The 17,137-nt window shown below is 35.1% G+C and overlaps 5 protein-coding genes across 9 annotated transcripts; all 5 read left to right on the top strand.

Annotated features, from left to right (window-relative positions):
• Positions 1-1,436: 1,436 nt before the first annotated feature.
• LOC9321434 lies at positions 1,437-1,927 on the top strand. Its single transcript, XM_002885322.2, has one exon. It carries the CDS (start codon positions 1,515-1,517, stop codon positions 1,863-1,865), a length of 351 nt encoding a protein of 116 aa, XP_002885368.1. The 5' UTR covers positions 1,437-1,514; the 3' UTR covers positions 1,866-1,927.
• Positions 1,928-2,177: 250 nt separating this feature from the next.
• Positions 2,178-4,893, top strand: LOC9321433 (aspartate carbamoyltransferase, chloroplastic). Of its 4 annotated transcripts, none has more exons than XM_021032921.1 (7): positions 2,178-2,552; positions 3,053-3,629; positions 3,721-3,860; positions 3,959-4,132; positions 4,251-4,487; positions 4,546-4,561; positions 4,592-4,893. In XM_021032921.1, exons 2-7 carry the CDS (start codon positions 3,107-3,109, stop codon positions 4,663-4,665), a joined length of 1,164 nt encoding a protein of 387 aa, XP_020888580.1. In that variant the 5' UTR covers positions 2,178-2,552; positions 3,053-3,106; the 3' UTR covers positions 4,666-4,893. The 4 variants fall into 4 exon arrangements, with proteins under 4 accessions (XP_020888580.1, XP_020888579.1, XP_002885367.1 ...); XM_002885321.2 differs by having other exon boundaries at positions 2,179-2,552; positions 4,546-4,700; positions 4,732-4,893; XM_021032920.1 differs by having other exon boundaries at positions 3,050-3,629; positions 4,546-4,893.
• Positions 4,894-5,103: 210 nt separating this feature from the next.
• Positions 5,104-7,603, top strand: LOC9321432 (protein TRIGALACTOSYLDIACYLGLYCEROL 2, chloroplastic). 2 transcript variants are annotated; one of them, XM_002885320.2, is made up of 6 exons: positions 5,104-5,218; positions 5,313-5,886; positions 5,964-6,293; positions 6,432-6,547; positions 7,055-7,145; positions 7,243-7,523. In XM_002885320.2, exons 2-6 carry the CDS (start codon positions 5,371-5,373, stop codon positions 7,333-7,335), a joined length of 1,146 nt encoding a protein of 381 aa, XP_002885366.1. In that variant the 5' UTR covers positions 5,104-5,218; positions 5,313-5,370; the 3' UTR covers positions 7,336-7,523. The 2 variants fall into 2 exon arrangements, 1 of the variants encoding a protein (XP_002885366.1); XR_002333447.1 differs by having other exon boundaries at positions 5,198-5,886; positions 6,421-6,547; positions 7,243-7,603.
• A 610-nt stretch (positions 7,604-8,213) lies between these two features.
• On the top strand, positions 8,214-9,330 carry LOC9321431 (ethylene-responsive transcription factor 7). The gene has a single exon (XM_021032309.1). It carries the CDS (start codon positions 8,298-8,300, stop codon positions 9,036-9,038), a length of 741 nt encoding a protein of 246 aa, XP_020887968.1. The 5' UTR covers positions 8,214-8,297; the 3' UTR covers positions 9,039-9,330.
• Positions 9,331-13,872: 4,542 nt separating this feature from the next.
• Positions 13,873-16,256, top strand: LOC9321430. Its single transcript, XM_002885318.2, has 4 exons — positions 13,873-14,528; positions 14,940-15,389; positions 15,470-15,788; positions 15,889-16,256. Exons 1-4 carry the CDS (start codon positions 14,079-14,081, stop codon positions 16,023-16,025), a joined length of 1,356 nt encoding a protein of 451 aa, XP_002885364.1. The 5' UTR covers positions 13,873-14,078; the 3' UTR covers positions 16,026-16,256.
• The last annotated feature ends 881 nt before the right edge of the window (positions 16,257-17,137 follow it).

Genomic DNA, 17,137 nt, shown 5'->3' with positions numbered 1-17,137 from the left:
TATGTGGGTCAAGTGATCGATACTAAATAAAAATGCTCCTAGTAGTGGAATAATTCGATGTAACACCAACCTCAGGCTTTTGACTTATTTGAATAATAATGGTATATTAGTTGTTGAATTTGCATTTGATTATATAGTATAAAGTATTTGTAGAGTAAATTGGGTAATTGATGTTAAGATCGGATGATGATAGCTAGTAGAACAAACTATGTGAAAAACGGTAAAGGACAAACAAATAATAGTGATTAATGTAGAACATGAGTTGAATACTGGTTTTTAATGGTATAATAACTAGCAAATTCAAACTATATACTTAAATTTCCGAATATCCAACCATGTAAATATTTAAAACTTCAAAAAAAAGAAAAACAGAAGGTGATGGCAATGATAAATTATGGAAAGGTGGGAGACGTGAGTGTGCGTAACAACATGAGATGGCCTAAACGAGTAATTGAAAATTGGGTAGGGCATCTTTGGTTCAGAGATTCTGTTCCCTTTGGTTGCGTTCACACTTTCAAGATCCCTCCGCAATTGCCGTGTTCACACTACTTCACTTCACTCGGCTTCTTCCTAGCTCAATCGGCTCCATCCACACTTTTTTTTTTGGTTTATATAATTTCGAATTGTTCTATATAGTGGTTTTATTTACTTAAATAAGCTGAGAAAAAATTTGTTGTCACTAGTTTTTAGCAAATAAATAATCAACTCTCGTATTGTTTAGTATTATGGTCGATATATCTTATAATTTATCATAAATTGTTGTCAATGACCATTTTGTAGATTTACAAGTTAAATATATGTTGCATAACACTCTAAAAATTGTCGAATGTGTAATAATTTTCATTAGTAAATATATGCTAATATCATATAGTATGTCTGACAAAAAAAGAAAAAAAGTTGTATGAGTTGCATAAACAGAACAAGAGTATTACACATTTACACGCACAAGATAAATCACATTTTGTTCATATACGTTTACGTACGTTCATTTATATACTTTATTTGTATACAACGAAAAATAGCATCGGAGTATTGGACCATTGGGACTTCTGATTATTCATGCTACACGTTTTTTCTTTAGCCATATGCAATGGAATCTTTCGTGTTTAATTCTGTTTTCGTTAGACGTCACGTTAGGCAATTATTTTAGTTCTTCTTTTTTTTTATTTATTTCCACCAAAAAAGAAGATAAAAAATATTAAATCAGCAAAAATATCCAAGCCGAGCTGACGAGCCAAGAAGACACGTGTAACTAAGCGCCAAAAAAAGGACAAAAGCTGGTGACGGTGAGTTCAACAAATACATGTCCACGTAAGACTAAAGTACTCTGAAATCCGACGTGGCAAATTGTATAGGTTCTTATCATTGATCCTAATCTTTTTTTTATATATAATATATATTCATTGATCCTAATCTTTATCTCCTGTTATGATTTTAATATCCCACCAGCTTCTACCTACGTTATATATATAAGCTCTTTTACCAGTTACCTCCACATAAAATAGAAAAAAAAAATGGGGAATTGTTTAAGGCATGAATCAGAAATGCATTGGGCTGGTGAAGATTGGGATGAATTCATCACAGAAGATGAGGAAGATCATCATTATAGCTCTAAAACCACCAGAGATGGGAAAACAGTAGTTGTAACACGTGACAGTAAATCCTCTGTTCCATCTCATGAGATCAAGATCAGGCTCACGAAGAAACAACTCCATGATTTACTGAGTAAAGTCAACGTCCATGACTTGACCTTTCATCAACAGGCTGCTTTCTCATGTCCAAGCCTGAACAATCGTGGGTACGAAGAAGCCAATCATCAACGGTTATGGAGACCGGTTCTGCAGAGCATACCAGAGGTTAATTGAGGTTTTTTTTTCAGAGATGATCATGTGTATATGCTTAGGGGTTTCTTCACTTTCTTGATGTGAGGGTAGAATTTTGATGTAAATTTTGGTTTGGACACATGATCATCTTCTGTTTTTGTTTGTTAGATTGTAAATATAAGCGTAAAACTAGAATCAAAAGCTTGTTGTTAATACCAAGACTACTTGATTAGCTGAAACTTGTTATGACATGAAACCTCTCAAGATCTTACATTCTTACTCACAAACAATCAAAGCCTTCTCCGTTGTTGAACCCTCTCCGCCGGAGCTTTCTGTTTCTGGTTGGGCTTCGCCGGAGGAAAAGAAGAAATCTTATGGGCTTTATAAGCCCAAATTCACTTTACTCGTCCAACAAAAAGAAATAGACATTAAAAAGTGCATTAAATACAATTGATTTATTATCATCCCAATGCGTTTCGTTTTTTCCCTCCCCTAATATTCCAAAACGTCTTGAATTCATCATCATTACTAGTTTCCTTTCCTTACTAAAACCCTACGCTCCTCCGGCCGCCGTTGATTTTCCCGCGGCCGTTTCCGCCGTCAATCTCCGATTTAAGCAGCTGATTGAGGCTAATTCCTTCTTTTTTTGTGCTCATCGCTACCGGCGTTAGATCGACCAGCCAGACTCTACCTCATTTGACTGCTCTGCTGATTCAATCGCTCTTTCAGGTCTGTGCAGGTTTTGAAATTTTGCGGATCAGATTTTGATTCTTTTTTCGCTTTTTAGTTTACGATTGATTGAAATTGAACTTTCTCATAGTTCCTGCTGTAATTGAGATTTAAGGATAATTTCGATAGAGGTTCCTATTTCTATCAATCTAAAACATTTCAATTCAGGATTCAAGTAATGTTTGGTTTCTTATAAAAAAACAAGTGGAAACAACTGTGAAAGCACAATTTGTTTTTATTTGCTATTTCAATATTTATACGAACGTGATAATATACCAAATATCAGTATGTTTCCTGCATAGTGATATGTAAGATAAGTTACCAATATAATCCGCAACATGTATCCTTGGTAGCACCAACTTTATGGTGTGGAGATACTTGTAATCATGTTTAGAGTTTTTGAAATTTGCAGTTGTTTTTCTAACAGTCTCGAAAAGTTAGTTGCTTTTGGTTATTCTTAAACTAAATGCATCATATATCGTTGTATGTTATTTTAGCAGATTCTACAAGTTGTGACTCAGTACCTCCCTGCAACGAATTAGCATCCCGCCAGAATGTCTATTGCGTCATCACTTTCTTCAGCCACACTTTGCGGCGCCTCAGTTTTTCCTAAAGCATTAGGCTACAGCTCTGAGTTCCCAAGCAATCTTCCCAGTCCTTCTGAAAGTTCAAAGATTTGTTTGACTTCATTTCCTGCCTCTAGGGATCCCAAGAAAAATGCTACTTGGAATCTAACCCGAAATGTTGGTCCGATCCAAGGAATCAGGTGTCATGCTATGCAAGCTGGGACGAGGGAATTGAAGAAATTTGAACTTAGTGATGTGATTGAAGGGAAACAATTTGATAGGGAGATGCTAAGCGCTATATTCGATGTTGCACGAGAAATGGAAAAGATAGAAAAGAGCTCTTCCCAAAGTGAAATTCTCAAGGGTTATTTAATGGCTACCCTCTTTTATGAGCCTTCTACCCGTACCAGGCTTTCATTTGAATCTGCCATGAAACGCCTTGGAGGTGAAGTCTTAACTACTGAGAACGCTAGAGAGTTTTCGTCTGCCGCGAAAGGGGAAACACTTGAAGGTACCATTTTCTCAGCTAGTATCTCATTGTGGCTCAGACATTGTTGATTGTGTTTGATTATTTATGGTATTTTTTTTGGAGCATTTTTCAGACACAATAAGAACAGTGGAGGGTTATTCAGATATAATTGTGATGCGACATTTTGAAAGCGGTGCTGCAAGAAAAGCTGCAGCTACTGCCAATATACCTGTCATTAATGCAGGTGATGGTCCTGGAGAGCATCCTACTCAGGTTTGTTGTGTTCTTAACCTTTAGTGTCTTAGTGGTCTTAAAGATAACATTACTTTACATCCTTGTTTCTTATTTCTGGTTCTGTTACTGTTGTGAAGGCTCTATTGGACGTCTATACCATCCAAAGTGAAATTGGAAAATTAGATGGCATCAGTGTAGCCTTAGTTGGAGATCTTGCCAACGGAAGGACAGTCCGGTCTCTGGCATACTTGCTTGCCAAGTTTAAAGACGTGAAGATCTACTTTGTTTCCCCTGAAATTGTGAAAATGAAGGTTAGTATCACTAAACTTACCACCCTCCTTGAGAGAACCTTAAGAAGATGGTTTAGTTTACTCGAGAACATCATTGTGTAGGTTGCTTATCATTTTCATTGTGTTCTTTTAATGGTAGGATGATATAAAAGACTACTTGACATCAAACGGGGTCGAATGGGAAGAAAGTTCAGATTTAATGGAAGTAGCATCCAAGTGTGATGTAGTTTATCAAACCCGAATCCAAAGAGAGAGGTTTGGAGAAAGGCTTGACCTTTACGAAGCAGCTCGTGGGAAGTATATCGTAGACAAGGATCTGTTAGGAGTAATGCAGAAAAAAGCTATTATCATGCATCCTTTACCGAGATTGGATGAAGTAAGTTAAATAAAACCTCTATTTTTTTCTTTCACTCTCTGTAATTCTGCTTGTGTAGATCACTGCAGATGTTGATGCTGATCCAAGAGCTGCCTACTTCAGACATGCTGATCCAAGAGCTGCCTACTTCAGACAAGCAAAGAACGGTTTGTTCATTAGAATGGTTCATGGTCGTTAAGTTAAATCCTTTAGTGAACTGAATCTCAAGCCTATCATCAGCACAAGGACTCTGCAATAATAAAACCCGAAGCTTTAGGGATTTTTGAGTGTTAAGCACAAAAGCGGTGTGATCTTGATGTTACTTAAAAGAACAAAAAGAAGGATCTGTTGGTTTGTTGGTTAAAAGACTGATATGAGGAAGAGTTGTTGAACTTTATGAATAAAATGATTTTGAGCTATTTTTTTCCCATTTGTGGTCAACCGCAAACGCAAACACAGTTTGGCCTACCACTTCTCCAAAGGACGAAACATACAGAGAAGAAGAGAGTGACTTTCACTTTTCAGATTATCACGGAAATGCCCTTGCTTCTTTCCAAATTGGCTTGAGATTGAGCCTTTACATTTTCAAAATTAGGTAGGTGATTAATTAATTAATTAATTATGATTAATAATAATAATAAACACATGGGATTTTCCGTCTTTTCTCTTTGCCGTCTAAGTCCCAACAACAAGCCTTTGGAGAAGCTATTCTCAGATTCACGACACCAGTTCGTCACAAGCTTCGAGCCCAGGTATTCTCCAAAAACCCTAATTTCGACTTGTAATTCGATCGGTAAAGTAGAAGCTTCACGCAATTCGCATGTTTCTTTCTCTTTCTAACTACAGCTCGGAAACAAAATTGGAACTTGCAACATAAAGTTTAGTTTTTTATTGAATTTGGAAGATGATTGGGAATGCGGTTATTCAAGTTCCATCATCACTAATGCCATCATCTTCCATGATTGCTTGTCCTCGAGTTTCACCCAATGGGGTTCCTTATCTTCCACCGAAACCGAGAACTAGGCATTTACTGGTCAGAGCTGCATCCAATTCCGACGCTGCTCATGGTCAACCATCGTCTGATGAAGGGAAGAATCCGCTCACGGTTGTTTTGGATGTGCCCAGGAATATATGGAGACAGACTTTAAAACCTTTGAGTGATTTTGGGTTTGGTAAGAGAAGTGTTTGGGAAGGTGGGGTTGGTTTGTTCATTGTCTCTGGAGCTACGCTTCTTGCTCTTAGCTGGGCTTGGTTGCGAGGGTTTCAAATGCGGTCCAAGTTTAGGAAATATCAGACTGTGTTTGAGCTTAGTCATGCATCAGGCATTTGCACGGGAACACCGGTTAGGATCCGTGGGGTTACTGTTGGTACGATTATCCGTGTTAATCCTTCCTTGAAGAATATTGAAGCTGTTGCTGAGGTATGATCTAGTGGTGCTATGATCTGGTTTTGATAGTACATTTGTTTCTTAAATTAGGCTCTTGTAATCTTTTGCAGATAGAAGATGATAAGATTATTATCCCGAAGAATTCACTAGTTGAGGTGAATCAGTCTGGTCTTCTAATGGAAACTATGATCGACATTATGCCTAGAAATCCGATACCAGAACCTTCAGTAGGACCTCTGCATCCTGAATGTGGTAAAGAAGGTCTGATCGTTTGTGATAGGCAGACGATAGAAGGAGTGCAAGGAGTTAGTTTAGATGAATTAGTTGGAATTTTCACTCGTATTGGACGCGAAGTAGAGGCCATTGGTGTTGCCAATACGTATTCGCTTGCTGAAAGAGCAGCTTCGGTTATTGAGGAAGCAAGGCCATTGCTCAAAAAGGTGATATGAGTCATTTTGTTGGCCTTTGTTAGATCTTCTTTACAGTATTCAAAAAGAGTCGCTAGGTGAATTTCAAGATTGTTATAAAAAATGTATTATCATGCTTAAGCGTTGGGTTTTGATGTAGTGATGTCACAGATTCAAGCCATGGCTGAAGATGCTCAACCTTTGCTCTCTGAGTTTCGTGATAGCGGCTTGCTCAAGGAAGTTGAGTGTCTTACTCGAAGCCTTACCCAAGCTTCTGACGATTTGAGGTAAGAGCTCTTGGCATATCGTTTTGAATATTTTGAATTCCACAGTGCAAATGCTAAACTATTTCTGCCTCATGATGAAAACAGACCATATGATAGATATAAAACACACTTGACTTCCATCTACTTCTGTGGCTTCAAAACTCTATTTGTGGACTAGTTTCTGAACAAGAGCTCATCGTTAAAACATATACTTATCGATGCATAAATGTGTCTTATCTTACGGGTTTCATGTTAAATTAACTGCTTTGCTCATCACTGCTTTTCAATATTTCCTTTATTGTTTCAAAATTTCAATAATTGATCATCTTGTTTGCCTCTTTTACTCTATTGTTTCTGAGACCGAATCTACTGTTTTTATCACTTAATGTATGTTCCTGGACCACATCTATGTAAAAGCTCGGTTAGATACATGCGTATGTTTAATTGAGAGATAAGCTCTATGATTATAAGAACCTATGTTCTTACGGTAGACAGCAAAATCTAATTATCTTTTGTGTTACATTGCAGAAAGGTTAATTCGTCAATTATGACACCTGAGAATACAGAACTCATACAGAAGTCAATCTACACTCTGGTTTATACTTTGAAGAACGTCGAGGTAAACTTTGTTTCTTCTTATTCAATCAATATCAGCTTTGACAAGTTGGAAGAAATAATGTTAACAAAGACTTGGTTTATGATTTTCTTGATTGTAGAGTATAAGCTCAGATATTCTGGGGTTCACAGGCGATGAAGCCACAAGAAAAAACCTTAAACTACTCATCAAATCCCTAAGCAGGCTACTATGATCAGCCTGTAGATTTGTCTGGAAAATAAAATCCAGAATTTTTAAGGTGAGCAAGTTTAAATTATTCAACAAGGAATGTGGTGTTCTTCTTTAGAGTTGATTTTTTTTTTTTTTCGTTTTGTGTTTGAATTTGGGTTTTAATGGAGAGACAAATTCAGTGTTATACGAACAAAAATGTGTGTGTCTCCATTAATGCGTTTCCGCAACAGCATTTACTTTTAACACGGGAGACGACGACGATGACGATAAGCGCGTCTCGTTTTCGTGTAGGGTCCCAAGGAAGGAGAAGAAGACCTCCTCACTACTAATAATAATTTCGAGACGGAGTACTATTATTTAAATAAATGAATTCAAATGAAATAAAATAAAATACTTGGGAGGGTGTTTTTGGTCATTACAAGTGGACTATTTGGTCTCTAGGTACATTTTAATAATAAACAAATAAGACTTAAGATTTTATTATATAGATTGTGGTCAGGGTCAGGACAGAGAGTGCAAGTGCTTTCCCTCTTTTACTTTCTTCGCATTTCGAGACATCTCTTGTGAACTCTTTTAAATATTTTTCAATTTTTGTTTTTTTTTCCCATACAAAATATCGAATAAAAAGTTTAAAGCAAAAGAAAAAAGAATCCAAGTTAAGAAAAATGATACTCCATAATTAAATTTAAACGAAAAACGAATTGGTCGGTCTTGTGGGTCGGGCGTGAAGGTAGAGAGAAAATCGAAATTAACAACCAAAAAAAAGAAGAGAAAAAGCTATTCCAACCATAAATTATTATTATTACAAAAAAAATGAAATTCTTTGAGTAAATTATATTTTTTTTTTTAAAAAAAGAGAATTTTAATATTTTTCCAATCTGTACCCTTTGTTCCTTCATCTTCTTCCTCATCTTTCCTCTTTCTTCAACATTTTCTTCTCTTCTTCATCACATTACTTCTGGTTTTACACCTTTTTTCTTCTCCATGAGGAAAGGGAGAGGCTCTTCCGTCGTTGGACCCGCCCTTCCAGTAACCGCCGGTGGATCTGTGAAGGAGCCGAGGTATAGAGGCGTTAGGAAGAGACCTTGGGGTCGATTCGCGGCTGAGATCCGTGATCCATTAAAGAAGTCTCGTGTTTGGCTCGGTACTTTCGATTCCGCCATAGAAGCTGCACGCGCTTACGATACCGCCGCACGTAACCTCCGTGGTCCAAAGGCTAAGACCAATTTCCCGATCGATTGCTCTCCTTCTTCTCCTCTCCAACCTCTCAACTACCTCCAGAATCAGAATCAAAATCAGAACCTCTGTTCTCCTGCGGCGAATCAGAACCAGATCGATCCGTTTATGGACCATCGGTTATACGGCGGAGGTAATTTTCAGGAGCAGCAACAGATTATTAGTCGGCCGGCGAGTAGCAGTATGAGCAGCACCGTCAAATCGTGTAGCGGACCGAGACCGATGGAAGCCGCGGCGGCGTCTTCGTCGGTGGCGAAACCGTTACATGCGATAAAGAGATATCCGAGGACTCCACCGGTGGCTCCGGAGGATTGTCATAGCGATTGCGATTCTTCGTCGTCGGTTATTGACGACGGAGATGATATAGCATCTTCGTCTTCGCGCCGGAAACCGCCGTTTCAGTTTGATCTTAATTTCCCGCCGTTGGATGGCGTTGACTTATTCGCTGGCGGGACAGATGATCTCCACTGTACCGATCTACGTCTATGATTTCGTGGTAAAAAAAAAAAAACCAACAAGATCCGTTGATTTACACAAATTTTTACAAAATGAAAATTTTATGCTCCTTTTTTTTTTCATTTTCCTTTGATATCATATTGAAAGAAAAAAAAAAGGAAGAACAAAAAAAAGATTGAGCGTGATGATTTTTATCATCAACGAAGATGATGACGATTAAAAAGAAAGAGAGAGAGAGAGAGAGTGTGTTAAGATCTGTTACTGTAAGAACCAGATCTGGGTTTCGTTTATCTGTTTCATATAAAAAGATCAACCCTTTGTTATACATATATAACATATTCTGAAGCTGATGATGATGATTTCTAAATGATTCAAATCCATAATCTTTAGATTTCTACTTCTTCTTAGAGTATCCCATGATGTGAGTAGGAAGCTGCATTTACACTATATGTAACAGAACCACACAGGGCACAAATATTTGTTTGTCTCTCGTCTCTTGGCTTCATCTTGATTAATTCAGGGTCTGTGAGATGGAAGCAAAACATCGTGTGGTAAAAAGATTGAAGAAAGAAAGACGGTGAAGCTCCTTTGCTATCTAATTGGGGAAGTAAACTGGGTGATTCGAAGAGAGAAGTTGGAATACTCATTGTCATTCTTAAGCCTGAAGTATTCATTCATCTTTTTAGATGCAGCATGGAGACAAGAAAGGCTTTCCCTTTCGTGTATCTATCGACGTTTGGATGTTAAACAACAGAGAGATTAAGGGCATGGTCAATGGGCGGTGAGTGATTTGGGTGTGATCGATAAATCTCAATGACCAAAGGCCAAATCTTTAGGTTAAAGTTTGGTGGCTGAGATGATTGTTTTGATCTTTAAGAGCTGTGGGTTGGGGTGGCAAATTTCCTTGTGTTTTGACCTTTTTGATTTGAATTTGCTGGTAGAGACTTGTCCCAAATTTGGTATCTACTTTGCTTCTCTGCCACGGATTCAGACAGTGAATCTTTGTGTCTGAAGCAAATCCGAGCTTTTTTAACCGTTTTGGGTAGGCTTCTTCTTAAGTTAAAGTGGAAGTCAAAAGCAATGTCTTGTTTTTTTTTTTTACTCTTAACGATTTATGACTTTAACTGATCTCAAGTCGCTTTTCCTTTTCGGTTCGAATTTCTATTTGAGATTAATCTTCTAATTTATCTGGAGTTGAGAATAATCCACAATGATACTTTTACTTTTGCAACCAATTTCGAGGATTGAGTTATTAAGACTTTGAAATGATAGTTTCTCTCCAAATGATTCTAAATTGCTCTCCCGGGAGTAGATTAAATGAGACAAATTGGTCTATTCTGTAGTTATTGAAGATGGTTCTAGAATTAAGGAGAAAATGAAGAATCTAAAAATTGTTGAGACAAATGGATTCACTAACTAGACAATGGAATGGCTTAGATAGTAGTATTCTTGAATTTAGGAGAAAAAGAAGGGTCAAAAAAGATTAACATGGGAAATGGCTAAAGGTTAACTAGACACATGGAGAATGATTAGAGAGTAATATAAAATAGGAATCGGGCACCTGGCCATCACTAGTCTAAATAGGAGTGCATGGTGATAAACTGATAATTATAAAATCATCAATCTTTTTTTTTTTTTTTGTCAACAAAAAGACTAATCACTCATTAGCTAGGCTTGTTCTATTCTCTTTCCAAACATACAAAAGAGTTTGGCTTGTCGTCATAGTTCTCCTATTTTCATCTTAATCACTCAAAAGATTAATTGTCGGAAAACAAGACTTTTGAGTTATAATAAACGCCTGAAATACTCATTGAAATTAATTGATTAGAAGTAGATTACCGGTTTGCGTGTTCCTAACTCAACGTGTTTATCTGTATCAGCCCACAAAAGCTTGTGCCGGTCCATTTTCCATTCTTCTAAACTTACAATTTCCTACGAATTTAATATAATAATTCACAATTCGCAAGACAACCACTTCAACCAAACCACTCACTTTGCATTTTGTTTTTCTTTATCGAGGAAGTTATGTATCTTGTGTGTCTATCAACGTTTTGAGATTTGGAGACTCACCGAGTGAATTTATTTTGTTTATTCTACAGAGATTATTTGAAATTTGATCGTTAAATTTTTTGATTTGTTCTCTCATTATTTATCATCTATTGTGTAAACACAGCTTTTTAAATTTCTGGACACATCAAGTTATAACAATCTAATTTACATTGTACATATGGAATTTTAAAAAAAAAGTTACGAAAAAGAAAGATAACAAAAGAATATATTTTGAGCTTTGACCAAATCAGGAAAGCTGTGGTTCGATAGTTCTTGAAACTCTTTTATATAGTGGGGGCTAATAAAAAATGATCAATCTTGAATTTCAAGTAATTACAGAGAATAAAAAACAGACTTCAGAACAAACCGGTGAATACACGTTTGTTCTACATTTAAAAACATGTAAAGACGTGACTTACTTTTTAATTTTTTATATACAAAATTAAATTCTCTTTGAATTTAGGACAAACTACAATAAAACAAACAAAAGCAATCAAATGTTGCAAACCAACTATGGTGAATCCTGAATTCGAAGCATTAATATACCATTAAAATTTACCATTTTACTACGAAACTTTAACATGATTAAAAAAATAATGTTGCTCTTGACATGATTTTTGTTTTCTTATTTTTTTTTTGTCAAACGATTTTTGTTTTCTTATGTGTTCTATACTCTTCAGCAAAGGAAATCAATCATGTGACAGGTTATTCGTTTCTACTACTAAGAACTAAATGCATTTTTTTTTCTCGTAATCTATATATATAGAAGGGAAATTTGAATGCATAACCTACAAAAATCTATAAATTAAGAAACTAACATTGAAAAAATATTAAAAAAAACTAAAAAAGGAATATAATCACAAGAACGAAGGTTTAAAACTTTAAATACTATAGTTGCTTGTAATTTTAAATAGAGTAAACAACAAAAATTATTTTGTAAGTTTCGATTCTTCAACAAACAAACAAACAAACAAAACAAATTAAATCAAGGGAAATTGTTAAAAATATCCCTTTTGGTGTGTTCCTTTTCAAAAATGCCCCTTTTAGATGTCCATTTTAAAAAATGCCCCTTTTTAAATCTGAAATTTTTATAAAGTTTTATTAGGTTTATAAGGTACTTATGGATTGTAACTACTACTTGAAGACTCGATCCAAGTATTTATAAGGTTTTTTTAAAGGTTTTACAAGTTATTTTAAAGGATTTTTAAGGTTTTTCAAAGGTTTTACAAGATATTTTAAAAGTTTTTAAAGGTATTTAAAATGCATTTATAAGGTATTTATAAAGTATTTATAAGATTTTAGATACATAGAAATGTAGTTTGTGTATGTTTTAATAATATTACATATATATTTGGGTAAATCTTATATTTTTAAGAGCATTTTTCATAAGGTTTTAAAAATGGAGTATTTTTGAAAAGTGACATTGAAAAAGTGGCATTTTTGCAAAAGCTCCTTAAATCAAATGACTCAACATTTGATTAAGAGATGTAACAACATTTATCGTATAGTAAATGAAATAATGAAATATTCTCAAAGTCGTGAGGCCGAGGGCATATAAAGATGAATAGTTGAATACATAGGCAGCCACTCACAAGGGCACAAGTAATAAAACCAAACCCATGATTTATTCGAATAATCGACAACTTAATAGTATATAAATTATATAATATTACTCAATTCCATTAATCATCAAAATCTTCAAACTTTATATACTCATCCTTCCAATAAACTCAAGACATGCCGCCGGGGATCTAAAATTCTTTAAGTAATCCTTTAATTAAAAATTAAGACGGACAAAATGAGAGTTTAAGAAGACATCAAATCAATAATAATGGTAATTATAATTAGATTAACAACATACGTGGCGCCGTAAGTGCGGAGATATGCATAATCTACGGCCTAAATTTTACATCTCACATGTCAATGTAGGACCCATTCTACAGCCTGTGTTCACTTCTCCAGCATCTTTTTTATTTATTTTTATTTTGCCTCTTTCTATGTTTTTTTTTCTAATATTTTTTCATTGCCACGTAAACTTATTTCCGCCGAAATATGGAGTGTAATTTTTGTTTTGTCAAGAAAAGAATTGGCCACAAAAGGTTTTATTAGTGTATATATATATATATATTATTTTTTTTGTTTTTTTTTTTGTTTTTTTTAGTATATAGTATTTGATCTATAACATACTACTAAAACCTATTTAACAGATAATTCCATGAACTTCATATAAAAAAAAAATCATTAACTACACTAATTTACATGCTATTAAGGTCTATAAATAGAAAATAAAATCTAAAATTTGATGATGAAAATACTTTATTAACAAGTAGATAGACCCCGTGATTGTGAAATCATGGTTGTCGCATGAACACAAAATCTACTTTCCTTTTTGTATCATCGTGAATCAAAAAATCTCTCTTACGATGGAAGTGCACAATTTCGTCTCCACTTAATCCCCAAATTCTACACTATTTGTTCAGATATCCCGTCATGAATAATTCTAAAATCATAGAGTAGAGAAACCCCAAGTCACTTGTATTTTTGAAATTTTAAATATTCGAATAAATACTCATATTTCACATTTCATATGTTTAATCGAATTAATAAGTACAACAAAATGATTAAAAAAATATTTTAAACCTGGTGCCAAAATAATAATAATTATATATTTAAACCTTATAAACTAGTAACTATATAAAATCACTGTTAAATACCTTAAAAATCTATATATACGTCCTAAAAAAGAAATATGAACTATCAAAACATGGTAAACCATATAATATAATATCTTTTTAACGAAAAGAAAAACCATATAATTATATTTATGTTAATAAATTACAATTTATATAGATGGTTGTAAAATTAATCCACGTTAACATCGATCCTTTATAAATAACCTTAGACAATTTTAGTCATTCCTGATTCTGTCTCCTTCTTCCAAAATCCAAACGCGTCATCAATTTATATTTAGAAGAAAAAAAACAGAGCCTCTCCTCAAATTTCTCACTTTCCGAGCGATCGTCCATGGCGGACATCGACATCGGGACCGCAGCAACAACAGGAGGAAACGACGGAAGAGGAACACGAGAACGTCTAATAAACCGAGAAACCAAGTTCACACGTAGCGTATCTCACGCACAAGACGAGCTCCAGAGTTTCCGGAAATATCTGCGATGGATGTGCGTGGATCAGTCGAGTCCTTGGACCGCGGTTCTCTCTTGGTCTATGTTTGTTGTTTTCACGCTCGTTGTTCCTGCCACGTCTCACTTCATGCTCGCTTGTGCTGACTGCGATAGCCATCACTCGAGGCCGTACGATTCCGTTGTCCAGCTTTCTCTTAGCAGTTTCGCTGCTCTTTCGTTTCTATGTCTCTCCAGATTCGTTAGCAAGTATGGTCTCCGACGGTTTCTGTTCTTTGATAAGCTTTGGGATGAGAGCGAGACGGTTCGTCGAGGCTACACCAATCAGCTCAATGTGAGTTTTTGTTTTCATTTTCCTGATTTCGTTTCGAATTTTGTATCCTTGATTTGGTTTTCTTGAAATAATTTGAATTTGGGGTTCTCGATTTTTCGGTGGAATCCTTAGATTTTGGGGATTCCGAGGGCCTACGATTGAAATGATTTTGGCTTTTTTCCGACAATGTTTGAATCTGTCGTGTTCTGTCGAAAATTTGGATCATTCCAGATCTTGTCGCACTATGAGTAGATCAAATTAACAATCTGAAACTCTAGAAGAAGTTAAAAGGTTTAAACCCACCATTGAATCTCAATCCATAAATCTTTGGTGGTGGTGTTAATGATAAAGTACTTTGAATCTTGAAAATCGTCTTTTTACTTGCTACACAAGCATTTCAATGTTTTGAAACCACAACTTTATGTTTTGCAGAGATCGCTTAAGATTCTATCCTACTTCGTCACTCCTTGTTTCTTAGCGATGAGCTCTTATAAGATATGGTGGTATGCTTCAGGAGCTTCTCAGATTCCTTTCCTTGGTAATGTTATCTTGAGTGATACAGTCGCTTGTCTGATGGAACTCTGCTCGTGGCTGTACCGTACTACCGTGATCTTTCTGGTTTGCGTCCTCTTTCGTCTCATCTGTCATCTCCAGATTCTTAGGCTGCAAGACTTTGCTCAGGTTTTCCAGATGGATTCTGATGTTGGTTCTATCTTGTCTGAACATCTCCGCATCAGACGTCATCTGAGAATCATCAGCCACAGATACCGAACCTTTATATTGTTGTCCTTGATTCTTGTCACTGGAAGTCAGTTTTACTCTCTGCTTATTACCACTAAGGCCTACGCTGAATTGAATATCTACAGAGCAGGAGAACTAGCAGTAAGTTCTGTTTTACTTTCTATTGGTTCTTGATGAAAATGTTTTGCTTACTCTTTTTTGTTTTCTTGTGCTTATCTCAGCTATGTTCAATGACGCTGGTCACCGCACTGCTCATTCTACTACGAAGTGCCTCAAAGATCACACACAAGGCTCAGGCGGTGACTTGTCTTGCAGCCAAGTGGCATGTTTGTGCGACAATAGAATCCTTTGAGACAGTGGATGGAGAGACTCCAAGGTTAGTTGATAGAGCAAGCGGACACGGATACTATCCAACAGATGATGATAATGGAGAATCAGACAGTGAAGATTATGGAGACGAAGAAGATGATTTCGATAACAACAATCTCATTCCTGCTTATGCTTATAGCACCATATCATTCCAAAAACGGCAAGCTCTAGGTATGTAAATATATTCCCCTGCATCCACACCAAATCCCATATCTTCACATCTTTAGTTATATCTCTACTCATCTTCACAATTTTTTGTTGTGTTTTGCAGTTAATTACTTTGAGAACAATAGAGCAGGAATCACGGTGTTTGGGTTTACACTTGATAGAAGTACTCTCCATACAATCTTCGGTATCGAAATGTCGCTTGTTCTCTGGTTACTTGGTAAGACCATTGGAATTTCTTGAAGCATTCTTTGGATCATTAAAGCTCTCAAAGTTTTGGCTCCCTTGTTGGATGATGTTAGTATATTTTTTATGCCGAGGCTCTATGTATAATAACAATTTCTCATTTTGTATCACTGTAAATCTTCTTATTTGTTCTTTAACAAGTCGATTTTGTAATAGATTTCATGTGTTCAATGAGTGATCTTACAGTAAATTAGATTACCCTTATAAAAGCTCCTATTGTCTTTGTGATTTCTACTCTTGTTCCATCTTCGTGTTGTGATTTTGAAGTTGTTACATTTAACATTTTTATATGGCATTTTCTAAACCAATTAAACCATCTGTTTTCATTACTAAATAGAAATTTATGAGAAGTAAAAAAAAAAAAAAAAAAATTTATGAGAACTCTTGGTTTATAAATTTTGGCAGCCGACAGTTAAAACTTGCAAAAGTTATTTAAATATGGTTCCCAAATCCCAACATATAACATATAGGGAGGAATAGTATACCATTTGTTAACCTTTTTCACGTTTTGAAAAGGTGTTTTCACTATTTTTTACTATTCACAATATTCATCAAATTTTTACATTTTAACTTTTTTTTTTAAAAGTGATTCCGCTATATACAACTAATAACATGCTAAAATATAGTATTTAACAAAAAATGTTAAAATATTTAACAAAAAAGTAAAACATGACTAATATACTAAAATTAGTTTTTTAGCGTTTTGTAATTATTTTACAAAAATTTAATTCAGTTCAGTTATTTCCGTTAACAACTATTCAGTTATTCGGTTATGCCGTTATTCTTTGGATATACCAGTCAGAATGTACACATAAAAAAACAAGTTACTGAAAACAATCATCCATATTCCATAGTTAAGAAACAAATAAATTAGAATATTTGAAATATTTAATTTGCTTTTTGCCATTCATTTATTTCCCTTTTTCCATAGCCTTTTACTTAATTACTCTGACATTTTTTGGTCTAACAGATCCCTTCATTTTAATGTAGAATCTATCTATCAATCAATCAAAATCTAAAGTCTTACCATATTTTACCATGTTGAGACATAAAAGTATTTACCAAATTGACAAAAGAATAAGTTCATCACTTATCCAAGCAACCAATCT

The sequence above is a fragment of the Arabidopsis lyrata genome (genome assembly GCF_000004255.2).
Source record: "Arabidopsis lyrata subsp. lyrata unplaced genomic scaffold ARALYscaffold_3, whole genome shotgun sequence".
NCBI classification, from domain to species: domain Eukaryota; kingdom Viridiplantae; phylum Streptophyta; class Magnoliopsida; order Brassicales; family Brassicaceae; genus Arabidopsis; species Arabidopsis lyrata.
Note: the sequence above shows the minus strand (reverse complement) of the source record. Positions and strands in the feature narration are given on the sequence as shown.

What these genes read in the sequence shown, in the direction of transcription:
- LOC9321434 (XM_002885322.2), top strand. Translation starts at nt 1,515, where the DNA reads ATGGGGAATTGTTTAAGGCATGAATCAGAAATGCATTGGGCTGGTGAA.
- LOC9321433 (XM_021032920.1), top strand. Translation starts at nt 3,107, where the DNA reads ATGTCTATTGCGTCATCACTTTCTTCAGCCACACTTTGCGGCGCCTCA. An exon ending in GAAAGGGGAAACACTTGAAG is followed by an intron (nt 3,630 to 3,720) that starts GTACCATTTTCT and finishes AGCATTTTTCAG; the next exon opens with ACACAATAAGAACAGTGGAG. An exon ending in CTGGAGAGCATCCTACTCAG is followed by an intron (nt 3,861 to 3,958) that starts GTTTGTTGTGTT and finishes ACTGTTGTGAAG; the next exon opens with GCTCTATTGGACGTCTATAC.
- LOC9321432 (XM_002885320.2), top strand. Translation starts at nt 5,371, where the DNA reads ATGATTGGGAATGCGGTTATTCAAGTTCCATCATCACTAATGCCATCA. An exon ending in CAAGGCCATTGCTCAAAAAG is followed by an intron (nt 6,294 to 6,431) that starts GTGATATGAGTC and finishes GTGATGTCACAG; the next exon opens with ATTCAAGCCATGGCTGAAGA. An exon ending in CAAGCTTCTGACGATTTGAG is followed by an intron (nt 6,548 to 7,054) that starts GTAAGAGCTCTT and finishes GTTACATTGCAG; the next exon opens with AAAGGTTAATTCGTCAATTA.
- LOC9321431 (XM_021032309.1), top strand. Translation starts at nt 8,298, where the DNA reads ATGAGGAAAGGGAGAGGCTCTTCCGTCGTTGGACCCGCCCTTCCAGTA.
- LOC9321430 (XM_002885318.2), top strand. Translation starts at nt 14,079, where the DNA reads ATGGCGGACATCGACATCGGGACCGCAGCAACAACAGGAGGAAACGAC. An exon ending in GCTACACCAATCAGCTCAAT is followed by an intron (nt 14,529 to 14,939) that starts GTGAGTTTTTGT and finishes TATGTTTTGCAG; the next exon opens with AGATCGCTTAAGATTCTATC. An exon ending in ACAGAGCAGGAGAACTAGCA is followed by an intron (nt 15,390 to 15,469) that starts GTAAGTTCTGTT and finishes TGCTTATCTCAG; the next exon opens with CTATGTTCAATGACGCTGGT.